The sequence below is a fragment of the Panthera leo genome, chromosome D4, assembly GCF_018350215.1.
Source record: "Panthera leo isolate Ple1 chromosome D4, P.leo_Ple1_pat1.1, whole genome shotgun sequence".
NCBI lineage: Eukaryota > Metazoa > Chordata > Mammalia > Carnivora > Felidae > Panthera > Panthera leo.
This window is the reverse complement of record NC_056691.1, coordinates 10680938-10697294: the sequence shown is the minus strand read 5'-3', so window position 1 is coordinate 10697294 and position 16357 is coordinate 10680938. Positions and strand designations below refer to the sequence as shown.

Genomic DNA, 16357 nt, shown 5'->3' with positions numbered 1-16357 from the left:
GCCTCTCTCCTTGACTAGTATATGACTGTCTTCTCCTTGTGTCTTTATATCCTCTCCTTCTATGTGTATCTCTGCGTCCAAGTTGCCTCTTCTTGTGGGGACACTTGTCATATAGGGCACCCTTATGACCTCTCTTAAACTTGATTACCTCTATAAAGACCCTGTCTCAGATAAGGTCACATTCTGAGGTACTAGGAAATTAGGACTTCAGGATATGAAGTGAGGACAGGGTGGCCCTGTGACTTTCAGGAAGGACCCTACCCCAAACCCACAGAACTTGGCAACTAGCAGATTGACCCTTAAGAGGATTCTACTGACCAGGAATTCACTTTCAGAGTGAGTTGGACAAGACATAAATAATGCCAAAATCATGTATTATGGCGGGGGGGGGGGGGGAAATCTTTTAAGGATGGTTCTTCTGATACCCTTTCCAAATATAAGCCAAGTAACTTGTTCAATAATGGGAAAGAAAACTGAAAAGCGTAGCAAGAACATGGATTTTGAATGCAGACATCATTGCAATTAAATTCTGAGCTCCCTCCTCAGGACCTGTGTCATTCTGTGGCACTTAATTCACTTTACAAATCCCCCCCCCCCTTTGCTGTAAAATGGACAGAATGCAGAGGCTGTTTAAAGTAGTCAGCAAGAAATGTATGCCAAGTCCCTGGAACACAGGCAGTGTTCCAGAACTGTTGGGCCTCGCCTACCTCTTCACCCACCCAGATCATTTTGACTTACTCTGAAAGGCTCCTTAACCAGCTTCTTCAGATCCAGGTCTATCGTAGCCCCAGGTTCGTCCGTGGCTTACGAGACCAGACGGTGACTTCCCTACGCTTGTGTCTTATGTTCAGTTCGTTTTGACGCCAATTGAAGTCGCCATTGAAGACATGAAGAAGAAGACCCTCCAGTTAGCGGTTGCCATTAACCAGGAGCCCCCCGATGCCAAGATGCTCCAGATGGTGCTGCAGGGCTCTGTCGGAGCTACTGTGAACCAGGTGAGCAAAACCAGCTGGCCGCCACTCCTCTGCTCCTCGTTTTTTTGGTTTTCGCTATATGTCTACACCCTCCCTCCCTGAGGTTGATGAGGAGGCCGATCCACGCATAAATGGTACCCCTAAACTTAGAGCCGCCACGTACGAGGCTTAGAACACTCTGAGGGGGCCCCTTCTGCTTCATGTAACAACCCCCCGTAGAAGAGAAGTCCCAGACACGAGCGGGCCACATTGAAGAGAAGTCTTCACTTTGAGGCCAGACCTGGCGGTATGCTCCAGATCTGGGGTCCTGTTGCGGAGAGCTGAGTCATGCCCAATGGAGGCAGACCTGTTACAGAGCTTGAGACCAACCGAAGGATGTCTGCAGGAGAGACGGGGAAGGGTCGGGACCATGCAGCCCCTGGGTCAGTCACCAGATGAGCCCAGCATGCCAGGGGCCTTGTCAACCACCGTGACCAGGGACCAGGCTCCCCGTGCCAATTCAGACCAAGCCAGATGTTCTCAAACCCATTAGAATCCTCACTCCCAAACTAAGCATGCAACTCAACCAGTCTCGGATGCAGGGAGGTGCTAGCTTCATACTTTCTGTCCGGTAAGCATCCTTAATTTCAGATCCAGATCTGCTCTCGTCTACACCTCCACTCAAAAGCTCACTGAATATCGTGAGTTTTTCCTCACTCAGTGCAGCCGGACTTCCCTGCAAAAACCGTACCCGGATGCTATCGAGGGAGCAGAAATAGCCCAGAGGAGAAATGACTATTATATTGCCAAAATCAGAAAACAATTAGGAAGTCTTTGCTTTAAGTCCTGATCCTTTCATGAAAATGGAAGGCCTTACAAGCCCGTGACCATGAACTACATATGCACTACTGTGCACATCTCTGACTCAAGCCACCAAATACACAAAATGGTGCTCACCACCAGGGCAGCCGGAGAAGTGAAGGGGAATGGATGGATCAGGACAATCCCCATTTTTAGAAAAGGAACTCGAAGCACATCCCCGGTGAGGTGTTACCTTTACACATGAAGATCCTATTATTAGCAGCTTTGATTAAGAAAATACATGTCTCCTAACCTATTCTCCTAAAACTCCGGACTCCTAAGAAATCAAGGTTTCCTGAGAAGTTCAAGACCTCCCTTGCTTTCTTTTTTTGTTTTGATTGTGATCAAACTGACCACAGAATTCATTGCTCAAACGGAGGAGTCACTCCAAGATTTTCTCCCAAGTAATTCAATTTTCATTCCAGTGTCCTCTTGTTTTGTTACTTTTCCCATCAGGGACCGTTGGAAGTAGCCCAAGTGTTCTTGGCCGAAATTCCAGCTGACCCAAAGCTCTATCGACATCACAACAAGCTGAGGTTATGCTTTAAGGAATTCATAATGCGGTAAGAAGGAAAATGGCCGGGAATGCGGTAAAACAGTGGTTCTCGATGTGTGGTCCCCAGACCAAGCAGCTACAGCATCACCTGAGAACTTGCTAGAAAGGCGACTTCTCAGGCACCAACCAGACCTGCTGAATCAGAATCTCCAGAAGTAAGGCCCAGCAGTCTTGAGTTTTAACAAGCCCTCTGGGGATTCTGATGCACAGTCATGTCGAAGAATCTCTACAGTGGGACAGTGACACGTGGGCTACTATTAAGTAACTGACATGTAAGCTGTAAAGTGCTTTCATGTTTATTGTCCCATGTGTGTCTCACACATCAAACAGGTATTATCACCAGCCTCGTTTTGCAAAAGGGGAAACAGAGGTTCAGAGATGGGGGGTGATTTTGCCTAAGGCCACGTGGCTAGTTAGTAGGAGAGCAGAGTTCAAATCCAGCTCTTCTGAATCTGATGGGCTCACACCTCCATCAATGTGCTGATTGTCCACAGTGCTTTCAAGTCCGCAAGGGGGGGTGGCACGGTCTTTATAATTTTTAGTATCACACAATAACTTGTTTTTAGAATCTTAAGAATAGGCCCTGCCTCAAATTTGGTAAAGGCAAGATTCTAAAAGTGGGTTTTTTCAAAGGTATGGTCTGTCTGGCAGTTCACTTCGCCAGACAAGCCTCTGCTCCTGAATTCTGCAGGGGAGTTGGCATCAACTGTTCAGGGGGTGCCCAGGTGACTCAGTGGGTTGAGCATCTGACTTTAGCTCAGGCCATGATCTCATAGTTCGTGAGTTTGAGCCCCGCGTCGGGCTCGCTGCTGTCCACATACAGCCTGCTTCGGCTCCTCTGCCCCCCCTCTCTCTCCGCCCCTCCCCTGCTCATTCTCTCTCTCTCTCTCTCAAAAATGAATAAACATTTAAAAAAAAATAAAACCTAGCCTGTTCAGGCTGCATAGGTCTTGCAAACACAGGGGTGCATCTTTGAGCGTGGTTGACAAGCTCTTGCAATACAGACAGGTCTAGTGGGGTCTCCTGCGGTCCTAAAATGAAGCATTGTGAAGGATGCGATGGTCTTCCTCCCATAAGAGGGAACGACGTCAGGAGAACGTACACCAGTATTTCTTTTCATCCAGAACCTTGGTGCAGCGGATCAGGTACAGGAATAAACTCAGCTGGCAAACGGAGAATAAAGGAGGCTAAAAGTGGAAGTTTGTGAAATTCACTGGAGATTCATCAGATTGCTCGTGTTGGGTGAGACTAGAGATACCCCTCCTCCGCAGGCTCTGGTGAGAGATCTGCCCCACTTGCCGTGTATGGAGGGGACTCACTTGATCCTGCAGTGAGCCACAGCTGTGTCACGATAGCATGTGTCTGTGCGTCTGTGGGTCTGTGTGCACACACCCACACACATGGCACACACAGAGGTTATAGTTATTAACGCCTCGGCGTTTGAATTGGGTCCTGGATCTGACAGCAATTCTGACATGACCCCAAAGCTACATTTTCTACAGTGACCAGTGCATTTTTAGAGAACAAAAACCTAGAAAAATATTGGGGGAATGTTTAAAAAAAAATCAAATGCCTCTGCACGTATCTTCATTGAAAATTAGTTATGGAAACCCCTGGGTGGTTCAGCCAGGTGAAGCTTCTGACCCTTGATTTCGGCTCAGGTCGCGATCTCGCAGTTCTTGAGTTGGAGCCCAGCGTCGAGCTCTGGCGCGGGCAGCGTGGAGCCTGCCTGGGGTTCTCTCTCTCCCTCGCTCTCTGTCCCTCCCCCGCTCACACACACTCTCTTTCTCTTTCTCGAAATAAATAAACTTTAAACATAAATAGATAATTTAAACATAAATAGATAAATAGTACGTAAATAAATGTAGTTACGGCTGGAGACCCCTGCAGCTGGCAGCGGCCCAGGCCTCTCTGAGCCTCTGACACATTTAGTGGGACAGAGGATGATGACGCGGGTGTGATGTCAGTTGCGGACCATATAGCCGAGTGTCCCTCTGCTCCCTAAAGGGCACGTATCCGCACGACTAAACACCAACACGGTGCAGCGCATAGGACACACTGTTGAGAGCACAGGGAATACAGGGCTCCAGGGTGCAGAAAGGAACAGGGGAAGCTTCTGTGGAAGCATCACTCAAACTTGGTCTTGAATATTTAGGTACAGCGGGAGGGGAGGGGTGTGAAGAGGGAGCCATGCCCCGTAAAGTAAGGCCCTCGCAGGGCCCGGGGGGCTCCTCTGAGTAAGGGCAGCATGTCCCAGGGAGCCTGCTGGGACAGGAGGAGAGAGACCCCACGGTTCTGGCAGGTGGGGGTCTGAAAAGAGCTGAAATACAAAAGCCAGCTTGTGAAGAGACGTGATTTTGTTTCTTAGCCTGTGAATCTTAAGCCATCACCACGAGCGGTGGGCGAGGCGACCTTCCTCTCCCTGCACCGTTTCACGGCTTCTCGAGTCCCCCCAGCAAGTTGCAGCCCTTTCGTGACCGGAGGAAACACGCTGTCACATCGTTGGCACCCGGGGAATTTCCTCCCCACTCTCGGCTTTCCCCCGGCCGCGGTGACGCAGGAGTGGAAAACAGGGGGGCGCTCGGACGGCTCTTGGGTTTCCCCGGGAGAGCTCCCGCTTCTCAGCGGACTCGGGCAGCGGGTTGATGAGCCCCGACTTCCAAGGGGAACATGAGGGGGCCTTGTGATGCCTTTTCGCCGAGAGCGGAAACGTCCGCCCGCCAGGTGCCCCACAGCCGGCCCGCCGGGCAGCGGCCTCTGACTCAGCTCCGCCGTCCTGGGCCTGGCACGCGGGCCACCGCGGCAGGTGCTCACCCAGCCGGGCCTGCCAGGTCGGGCCCTTGATCCCCTCCTGCCATTTCCTGCGATAAGAAGGAACGCCTCGGGGTTTCAGAAGCCGAGATAGTGAGATACACCATTCTGTTTCCTTCCCCTGCTCCCCAAAGTACTCAAGCCATTTTAGACACGGCAACGTGAGCCAATCTGGGCTTTTTAGTGTTCTTCTTATGTTTCTGTCTTAGCTCGGGCTGATGTAACCAGATCCCAAAGACTGAGTGGCTTGAACAACAGACATTTATTTCTCAAAGTGTTGGAGGCTGGGGAGGCCAAGAGGAAGGTGCTGGCAGACAGGGTGGCCGGTGAGGGCTCTCCTGCTGGGAGGCCCCGTGGTCACTGTACCCTCACATGGTAGAGCGAGGAGGAGGAGGGAAGCTTGCTCAGAAGGGCACGAATCCTATCACGTGGGTCCCATCCCCATGGCCTAATTTGTTTATTGTTAAAAAAATTGTTACTGTTTATTTGAGAGAGAGAGAGAGAGAGAATCCCACACTGTCAGCCCAGAGCCCAACGTGGAGTTCCATCTCAGGAATCGTGAGATCATGCATGACCTGAGCTGAAATCAAGAGTTGGACGCTTAACTACTGAGCCGCCCAGGAGCCCCCCTTCCCCCATGGCCTAATTTAAATCGAAATTCCTCGGGGCGCCTGTCCTGCCCCCAAATACACAGGGGCTTGAACACAGGAATTCGGGGAGACACAAACATTCAGTCCGTAACATTATCTGAACTCTCTCATCCTTATAAGGACTAAGTGACTTTTAAATTTACTTTTATATTTAAATAAAAGATCACATCCTCAATGGCTATGTTAGGGGACATAGTTTCAAATTCACCCAGACAGGGTTCTGTTGCACATCTGGTCACAGACTCAGAAAACAGGGTGTTGAGGGGTGCTGTTTTTAAACTGCATTTAGGGTCTGTGAAGAGGAAGGAGGGAGATTTTGCCCAAGGAGCCAAAGGAAAACCAACGTGTATAGCGTAGGTAGAAACAGAAGCAGGAGGTAGAAAGAGATTTCAATGTTTGATAGGAAAACAAAGCCTTAAATATCATGTGAGGTTGCTCTGAAGCAGGTCAGTGGTGGGGACACAGTAATGACTTCTGTCACTTTTCCAGGGTTACAGAGACCTTATCAGCAGGCCAAGGACGCTAGAAAACTGCCAAGTGGGACAGGTTCCACGGCCATGCAGGAACAGTGCACGCACACACCCCCCACGCACACACACGCACAAGGCTCAGCCCCTCCTTCCTGTCTCCTGCAATGATTCTAAAGAAATCCATTTTTGTTACAATGTGACCTTGTCCTTCTCTCTTAGCACCCCCCACCCCCACCCTGGGCCAGCCAACTCTTGTGATCCAGCTCTGGGTCCTCAAGGCTGGTCCCATGCTGGAGGGTTGCTGGGGCTGATACGGAATGGGAGAATATCATACAAGCATTTGAGCCCCAGGACTCTGTGTCTCTTGGGGCCTGAAAGAGGTTGAGGCCAGGGTAATGGCACTAAAGACTATCTTGTAGTCTGATCTGGTGAACCGTGCCCCTCTGCCTGGATTCTAGTGTGTTCCTCAGGTCCTCAGAATCTACTTCCGGGTGTCAGATGTGAGACCCAGACACCTTCCCAAGCCTGTAGCCCCAGTCTAGCCCCCCACCCCCCACATCTGGCATTAGGAGGAGGGAAAAGGGCCACTGTACCTTCCGTGAGGGAGATGGTCACACAGGCCCAACCAGAGGAGGTAGAGGGGGCTCTGAGGGGACAACAGAAAGATCCAGCCACTGCCCCTTGTCCGCCCCGGGGCGCGCTCCCTGCCCCCACCGTGCCTCGCCCTGTCAGTCTCATGAGCAGACCCCTCTGCCCCAAGGAAAGCGGGCAACGTTGAGAGCTACTTGGCCAGGTCCTCCCACACCTGATACCGTTTCATCCCCATAAACCCATTTTATAGATGAAGGAAATGAGGTTGAAGAAGGTTATAATTAGCCAAGGTCACACAGCAAGTAAGTGGCAGATCCAGGATTTAAACTCTTCACCCTGGACAGGCTCCCCTTGGGGTCTGGGGTCTGGGTCTGGGTCTGGGGTCTGGCAGAGGCCGGCCGGGGAGGCAGGAGGTGAAGGGGCTGAGTTGGAGACACAGGGAGGTATGTCTGGAGGAGCCCATGGTCGGCTCACACCTGCTGCAGCTGTCCCTGCACAGGGGCCACGTGTGCCCTAGGGCCCTGTCCCCAAGCCACCCTTCCTTTGCCTTAAAGGGCCGGGAGCACAGTCCTCAGTTTCTCCAGTGTCTCTGTCAGATGCTCCCCATTCCGGCCCCGAGTGGACACTTGCTAACGAGGTACCCGGAAGAAGCTGAGAAAGGCAGAACACTGCCAACTGGGGCTCGAGCGAGAGCACTTGCAGCCGGGATCAGGCTGGGAGGCCAGCGTCTTCCCGGGTGGAACATGAGGTGTGGGGGCCAGGAGTGTGGGCTCCCCAGCCAGGCTGCCTGGGTTTACATCCCCTGTGCCTTAACTAGCTGTGTGACCTTGGGCAAGCTACCTAACTCCAACTTTTTTTTTTAATGTTTATTTATTTTTGAGAGAGAGAGAAATCAGGGGAGGGTTAGAGAGAGAGGGAGAGAGAGGATCTGAAGCAGGCTCTGCACTGACAGCAGAGAGCCCGATGCAGGGCTCAAACCCACAAACCATGAGATCGTGACCTGAGCTGAGATCGGATGCTTAACCTACTGAGCCACCCAGGCACCCCTTTTTTTAAATCCCTTTTGAAAGAGTTTATTTATTTTGAGAGAGAGAGAGAGAGAGAGAGAGAGAGTGAACACATGAACAAGCACGTAAGGGGTAGAGAGAGAGAGGGAGAGAGAGAGAGAATCCCAAGCAGTCTCCACACCATCAGCACAGAGCTGGATGTGGGGCTCGAACTCACGAACCGAGAGATCACGACCTGAGCTGAAGTCGGACGCTTAACTGACTGAGCCCCCCAGGCGCCCCTCCCCACTTAAAAATGGGAATTATAATAGTAACTACCTCTTAGATCTAGTGTCCGGATAAGATAAGCTGATACACAGGGCTTAGAATAGGGTTGCACAAACTAAGTGACCAGTAAATGTAACATCATTCAGTGGGACGAATAGAGACCCGATCAATTGGAATAGGAAGCAGAAACTGAATTTAAATATAGAAAGTGAAGTTTAAATTTAAATGGAGCAATTGTCCACCGCTTACTTCTGTGCCTTCATAAGGTTTGTACCGTAAGACACGGGGAGGGGGGGGGGGTTGCCGAGGAGACCGGAGCCTGGGAGAAACAGGACTCTGGATTTGCACCTGCTATTCCCACAGGTGTGTGGCTCAGGACAGAGCTCAGCATCTGTTTGCCTCTTATTTTCATTAACGGTGAAAAACGAGGGACAGGAACGTAAATTCTCCAGCAGTTCATCGTTCTCCTATTGAGCAGTTTTTGTACTCGGATTAGCTCCATCAGAAGTCATAACCACAACAACAATCAGCGTTCTTACACATTCTGAGCATCGCAGGTTTTCACTCATTTCGGCTTTACAAGCACTGCGAGGTCGGCTATTATCGCCGCCATATCACAGGGGAAGGAGTAGGCATGGAAAGGTTAAGTACCTTGCCTAATGTCACAAAGCTAATACACCACAAAGCGGGATGCAGAGGTGACTGTCTAGACTCTTAGGGACTCCAGAGTCTAGAGTCTAGACTCTTAGGGACTATTCTGTGCTGTTCTCTTTAGGAACTGCCTTCAGGTGCTAGAAATGGAGAATGGAAGGAAGATGGGTTTCAATAAGCTAGAAACTTGTTTTCCTCTCATATAAAGTAAGATCAGAGATTGTCACCCCAGAACTACGCCATCAGTGTGGCCTCTTTCCATTCTTTTGCTCGGCCATCCTGATTATAGTGCGTCCAGCCTCACGGTCACAAGATGGCTGCTTAGGGCTCTGGCCATCCTGACCACATCCTTGGGAAGCATCTAGAAATGAGGAAAGAGCAAACATCTATGCCCCTTTAAAGAGCCTTCCTGGTGACTTTATCTTGTATCTCATCGGCTCTCCATATCCGGTCAGGGAGGATATGAAATGTCATGTTCCAAGTAGGCTCACCACGTGGAGTTCCATCACTAAAAAATAGAATGGATTGAGGCAGCAGCTACCGGGTTTTGGCAATCCCAAGGGACTGACGTGCGGGCTGTGCTGAAGGAGCATCACAGAGGAGGGAGGCCGACAGATCAGAGGTGGAGGGCTACCTGACCACCCTGTCTGTAGGCAAGACGCCTAAGTCCTTACAGAGAGGCCCCAGGAAGTGACCGTCAGCAAGAGCCAGGAACCATGTTCTGGAGCTAAAACTTCCCGCTCTTTGTCCACATCAGCGTGGTTTCTGTGGGACTCTGGCGGCTGGAAAGCCCCAGGCACGTCTGCTATAAGAAAATGCTTGTGTTCAGTGAGGTTACCAACAAAGGAGGTGGGCTTCTGAAATAGCATCACTGAGTGAGAGCAGCACACTTCAGATATACATGGACCTAATGAAAATGTTACAGGCAAGGCCAGTGAAACAATTATTTACGTTGTAGTTCTATGCTACTGTGTAGATTTCCCAAGAGAAATGGCTGTGCCCAGGGAGGTGTATTTAGTGCACGGCTCTCTTTATTTATGGATTTAAATTACAATGGAAATTATTTTAAGTTTAATAAAATCCAGTGTATGTAATCCAAGTGGAAGAACGGAGGAAACACAGAAAATGTGTATGAAACAATGTATAAATTATAAAATTTGTTAGAGTATGGAACACCTCGGCCACTCAGTCAGGTAAGCATCCGACTCCAGCTCAAGTCATGATCCCACGGTTCGTGGGTTCAAGCCCCACATCGGGCTCTGTGCTGACAGCTCGGAGCCCGGAGCCTGCTTCGGATTCTGCGTCTCCCTCTCTCTCTGCCCATCCCCTGCTCGTGCTCTCTCTTCGTCTCAAACACAAATAAACATTAACAAAAATAAATAGTATTTAAAATTTGTTAGAATAGAAATTAGTATTACTACTACAAAAGCTAGAACATTTTCACCCCACCTATTCATAGATTTGTCTTTGGAATGCTCTGTTTATTTATTTTTTTATTTTATTTAAATCCAAGTCAGTTAACAGGTAGTGTTATAGCGGTTTCAGGAGTAGGATTTAGTGATTCATCACTCACCCGTAACGCCGTGTTTATTTACCGCTACTGAAAAACACAGAGGCTTAAAAGGACAACATCTCCATATTATGCATGTGGCTCTAGGGGTTGGTGGGCTCAGCTAGGTGGCTTTCGCTCAGCCTCTCAGTGGCAACCAGGCAGCCGCTGGGGCCCGGATCACCTGAAGGCTTCCTCACTGTCTGCGCTGAAAAATACTCACCCAGAAGGCGGTTCAGGATTGCCACAGTGCATGCCCCACGAGACCTAGCCAGGCAGAAGGCACGTTGCCTTCTGTTACCCAGTCCCAGAGCATCACCTCTGCCACACTGTCCACAGGACGGGCAGTTATTGCTGTGACCATTTTTGAAAACTACGACCTGCCACACTCCAGAGGCACGGGTCTGCCTTAGTATCAAAGCTTCTCCCTTAGCCGACTCCACGGCCCCAGGAGGTCATATGAGATCATCATTCCCATTTTACAGATGAGAAAACTGAGGGTGTCGGTGTTTGAGTCATCGTGCTAATGCGTAGCAAGTGGGTTTTTCAGCCCCAGCTCTGCCTGCAGGTAAAGCCAGCTTCTGCAGGCCTGTTGTCGTCTGTCACCCCACCGGGGTCTTGAAGTCATCCTGAACCTGATTTTATGTTTCACATGGCGGTAGCTCGTGGAACAGTTACCTGAGAAGCAATAAAATAATAATAAGGGATGAGGTGGATTTCTCAGGATTCAAAGGTCACACACCTCCCGTTCCCACCGCTTCTGGAAACCTTGGACATGCCACCTCAGGCATCCTACAATTTGCCTCACTTAATGGCAACCTTAAAAGCTAGGGGAATCGGGGCGCCTGGGTGGCTCAGTCGGTTAAGCGTCCGACTTCGGCTCAGGTCATGATCTCACGGTCCGTGGGTTCGAGCCCCACTTCGGGCTCTCTGCTGACAGCTCGGAGCCTGGAGCCTGTTTCGGATTCTGTGTCTCCCTCTTTCTCTGACCCTCCCCTGTTCATGCTGTCTCTCTCTCTGTCTCAAAAATAAATAAAGGTTAAAAAAAATAAAAAATAAAAAGCTAGGGGAAGATCCAGTTAAGGGAGTTCTTTTGGCTTGTGTCTGAGTTACCAAATCCTTCTGCCACAGGCTAATTCTAGGGGGAAGCGGTGATCATGGGTTTATTTTTGCTCAGGCCAGGTAGCGTTCCCCTGTCACTCAGCCACATTCTACCCTCTTTACCTTTGATGGTTATCCTATACATGTGTTGAGTGGTCATACCGAGGGTTTGGGTAACAAGGTCCCCATGACTGAACCCAGACCTGACACTGCTATGGGGGAAACAGTTTAAACCACACTGATCGCCAGAATGCCATTATCTGAAGCAAAATAAAGAATTATTACTAATTTCGCAATGTCAGCTAGGTTTCAACCATTAGGTCGTCCTCCAAGGTCTGTTGATTTGTAAGTGTCCTTGGGTAGAACAATGTAGAATAAAAGGCAGGGCTTTATCATGTTGACATAACATGATTTTCTTCTTCGGTGTGAAGCGTAAGCTGTGAGGGACCCCGGAAACACGAGACTTGACTGTCTCCAAGTTAGATCAACACAATGCGTTTTAACGATTTTTCTGTCTGATACTCTACCGTTTTACCACAGTGGAGTTGGGTGTGGGTCTTATCTTGTCGAGGAGACGATTCGTGTCTGTTTGCGATGCTGGAAAACTGTCAGCTGGCATCTCTTTATTTATTTATATTTTTAAGTTTATTTATTTTGAGGGAGAGAGTGAGTGGGGGAGGGGCGGCGAGAGGGGGGAGAGAGAACTCCAGGCGGGCGCCTCACTCTCAGTGCAGGTTTTCACAAACATTGAGATCACTGGTTTCCTGAGCTGAAACCAGGAACCGGACGCTTAACTGACTGAGCCACCCAGGCACGCCTCAACCAATGTTTTACATTTTTAATTCTTTTTTTTTTTTTAATTGCTTCGGTGATTGCCTTAGATCTGTCGTATAGCTCCTGTGTTCTCCATTTGTGTCTGGTATATTTTTTTAACCTGTCCATTGTGACTTTGCTTTAGTAGCTATATTTTTAACTTCTTTTTAATGTTTATTTATTTCTGAGAGAGAGAGAGAGAGAAAGAGACAGCACGAGTAGGGGAGGGGCAGAGAGAGAGGGAGACACAGAATCCAAAGCAGGTTCCAGGTTCCGAGCTGTCAGCACGGAGCCCGACGCTGGGCTCAAACTCATGAACCATGAAATTATGACCCGAGCCAAAGTCAGACACTTCACTGACTGAGCCACCCCGGTACCCCTAGTAACTATATTTTTAGATCTAGAAGTTTCATCTGGTTCTTTTTTGAAATTTCCCTAATCTCTTCTTTCGTACTCTCCAATTTTTTTACTCATGAATTTTATGCCTTTTATTACATCTCTGTATTCGCTTTGGTCTTTTCTATTGTTCTGTCGTCTCAAATTCTTATTGGGTTATTTCTTCTGCTTGTTGCCTCTGTTGGTTCTCCCTCATGATGGGTTGGTTTCCTGATAATATGCTTTGTGACATTTAAAAAAAAATTTTTTAATGTTTATTTTTGAGAGAGACAGAATCAGAACGTGAGCAGAGGAGGGGCAGAGAGAGAGGGAGACACAGAATCCAAAGCAGGCTCCAAGCTCTGAGCTGTCAGCACAGAGCCCGATGTGGCTCGAATCCACGAACCGTGAGATCATGACCTGAGCCGAAATCGAATTAGCCAACTGAGCACCCTGCTTTGTGATGTTTTATTGTGAGCACATCCCTTTGGCAAGGGTCACTCTTTGTACAGGTGGGTGGCCCGTGAGCCCTGATTGAGAAGGGTTTCTCTAGGAGCAACTTGACATTAATTTCCATCTGAGCCCTGCATATGTCAGGAATCTTGGTTGCTTTTTTTTATTATTATTATTGTTTATTTTTGAGAGAGAGAGAGAGAGAGAGGCAGTGTGAGCGGGGGAGGGGCAGAGAGAGAGGGAGACACAGAATCTGAAGCAGTCTCCAGGCTCTGAGCTGTCAGCACAGAGACTGACACAGGGCTTGAACCCATGAACCATGAGATCATGACCTGAGCTGAAGTTAGATGCCTAACCAAGTGAGCCCCCCAAGCGCCCCACACTTAGCATGTTCCATTCTGCAACGACCCTGGGTTTGAAACCTGGACCCACCCCTTCCTCACAGTGTTATCTTAGGCGAGTCACCTGACGTGGCTGAGCCTCAAAGACGACACAGAGCCACAGACTTTCCAGATTTGTTGGGGAAATTAACCAGATAATGTATGGAAACCTCCTCGTATCGTGCCTGGCACCGAGCATCTCACAGCATCGAGATCGCCTGCGTCATCACTCTGTAGCGATTCTCATTCCTGAGATCTGATTCCTTAAATCTGAGTCCAGAAGTCTGAATTTGGAAAGGCTCCACAGGCCCTCTGATAGGCTAGCAAGTTTGGACACACTCTTGGAGGTACTGGAGGAACGTTAGATAGTAGCTAAGCACTTCACGCTCCTGTGAAGTAAAGCCTCATTCCCCTCTCTGCCCTGTTGTGTGTGTATCTCAGATGCGGTGAGGCCGTGGAGAAAAACAAACGTCTCATCACGGCGGACCAGAGGGAATATCAGCAGGAACTCAAAAAGAACTACAACAAGCTGAAAGAGAACCTCAGGCCAATGATCGAGCGGAAAATTCCAGAACTCTACAAGCCGATATTCAGAATTGAGAGTTCCAAGAGGTGAGTTCGGGGCAAGGAGGCCTCTTCCTGGGGGATAAAGGACAGTGATCAGGCCCGGCCATTGGGGCACGCTCTGGTGCATGGGGCATCGGAGCACTGGGAGTGTGCCTGGCCTAGAGAAGCCTCCAGAACTGGATCTGTCCCGATTCCATCCTGCATCCTGAGTGCTTACCCCCCGCCCTTCTCCTTGACCTCCCTGGGACCCCTTCCTGTGATTACCCCCTCCCTCTCTTTAAAAGGCTAAGGGATCTTTCTTACCTCTGTTTTTTTTTTTTTTTCTCTCTCTCTCTCTCTCTCTGTCCTTTTTAATTTCAGAGACTCCTTCCACAGATCTAGTTTCAGGAAATGTGAAACCCAGTTGTCACAGGGCAGTTAAGAAAAGCTGTCTTCACGCTTAGAGACTGAGGCCCCCGTGACCCTGGCGAAGTGCTCGCTGGTACTGAAAACACGGGACATTTGCCGCGCAGGACCGACCGCAGGCTCCCTGACAGAGCCCTGGAAGCTTCAGGATCCGAGTGACCGTGGGGATTCCATCTAAATGGGGTCTGATTAGATTTTGGCCATACTGAGGGATCGGGATAGTGGAGGGTGGTTAATCAGAAGTGCCAGTGTATTTATCAAAGCATGGTTCTCCCAATACTGTACAAAACAAGGCCTACATGGCATCTCCTGTTGAATGGTCGGTCACAGTCTACGGGAGAGATGACTTCTTCTGGCCATATTTGGATTTACAGGATAACCTCAAATCGCCCAGGGGAAAATGGAAAATCTGTCCACCGTCCTATTCAAAGTGAACTTCAGTCCTTCCCTGTTTGTGGGAAAGTAGGGTGAGCCGGCAGGTGGGCAGAACATAAACATGTTCAATAAATGTTCCAGGGGAGTCCTCACGCGAAATCTAAAAGTCATCATGGTTGGAAACGTGGGGGTAGATTAATTATTTGTGAACTCGTCACCTTTTTGGTCACAGCGGACTGATTGTGCAGTTATTTTTGCTGGATTGTTACTGTGTGTTAATTTAACAAGCGTGTCGAGAGGCGCACTGGACACAGTGAGTTAGGAGATCCACGGTACTCCGCGACATTGACTTGCATCGAAACAGTTCTCCTGCAAGACTCCGCCTTTTTTCTTAAGCTCCTTCTCGCTCACTCTTTCTCTGCTCCTGTCTGGGACCAAGTTTATTTTTATAAAAGGATAATATCTCTGCTTTCATTTCAAAAAATTGTGCTGTCCGTCAGCATATGTATGTATATCAGCTACAGAGTATATTCAACGTTGACTTCTTTTGACAAAGAAGGAGACAGATGGACACAATTATTGTTTGAGAATTAAATGGTCTATTTTTCATGCAGCTGATGACCTTGACTGGTACTGAAAACGTAATAAGAATTGCAAGCAAAATGCTTCCCTTTGCAGCTCATGTTTCTGTTGTTGTTGTTGTTTTGTTTTGTTTTAATTTTGACAACTCGTAACTCTTGGAAAGCATTGCAGAGAAGACGAAACATTTTTATGCCATCAGGCCTTTCAGACAGTGCTAGCCAGGGTCTCACTTCTTATGCCGTGTTTAATTTGGTATTCCTAAGAGAGAATGTAATTTGGATAACCCAGAACTTTTTAGTTTATACCATCAGGTATGTATGAACTTATATTCTGAAAGAGGTCTTTTTTATTATTATTATTATTACCAAAACTTTACTAGTTTAAGTGGCAAACTTTTTGTGTTTTAGGCATTTGGGGCAGAACTCTTTCTAAAGTAGATTATACACTTAATTGCTTTTAAATGCGTACATACGATATACGTTAATTCCATATGCTGTTTAGCATCTTTTGTGGGGGAGGTCTGGATGAGACCAAGGTCAAATACATTGTCACTGTCCTCCAAAGCCCGCCAGCTTTAGTGAGGAAGAGCATCCACACACATGTGGCCACAGTACGGAGCAGACTAGAACAGGCCCTACAGAATATAACCTTTTAGGGGCACCTGGCGGCTCGGTTGGTTAAGCATCTGACTTTGGCTCAGGTCATGATCTCACGATTCGTGAGTTCGAGCCCCACATCAGGCTCCGTGCTGACAGCTCAGAGCCTGCTGCAGATCCTCTGTCCCCCTCTTTCTCTGTCCTTCCCACGCTCACTCTCTCTCAAAAAGAAACAAACGTTAGCAATGCCTGGGTGGCTCAGTCAGTTGGGCATCCAACTTTGGCTCGGGTCACGATCTCATGGTTCGTGGGTTTGAGCCCTGCGTCCAGCTCTGTGCTGATGA

The 16357-nt window shown here is 48.8% G+C and overlaps 1 protein-coding gene across 4 annotated transcripts in view; it reads left to right on the top strand.

The window, feature by feature from the left end:
• The window catches only part of DOCK8 (dedicator of cytokinesis 8), a 226988-nt gene extending 211476 nt beyond the window's left edge, over positions 1-15512 (top strand). For all 4 annotated transcript variants that reach the window (XM_042913298.1, XM_042913297.1, XM_042913301.1 and 1 more), the window contains 4 exons: positions 852-995; positions 2271-2377; positions 13930-14100; positions 14416-15512. In XM_042913298.1, the coding sequence (XP_042769232.1) occupies positions 852-995; positions 2271-2377; positions 13930-14100; positions 14416-14476 (483 nt within the window). In that variant the 3' untranslated portion in view covers positions 14477-15512. The remainder of the gene's footprint in view (positions 1-851; positions 996-2270; positions 2378-13929; positions 14101-14415) is intronic.
• The last annotated feature ends 845 nt before the right edge of the window (positions 15513-16357 follow it).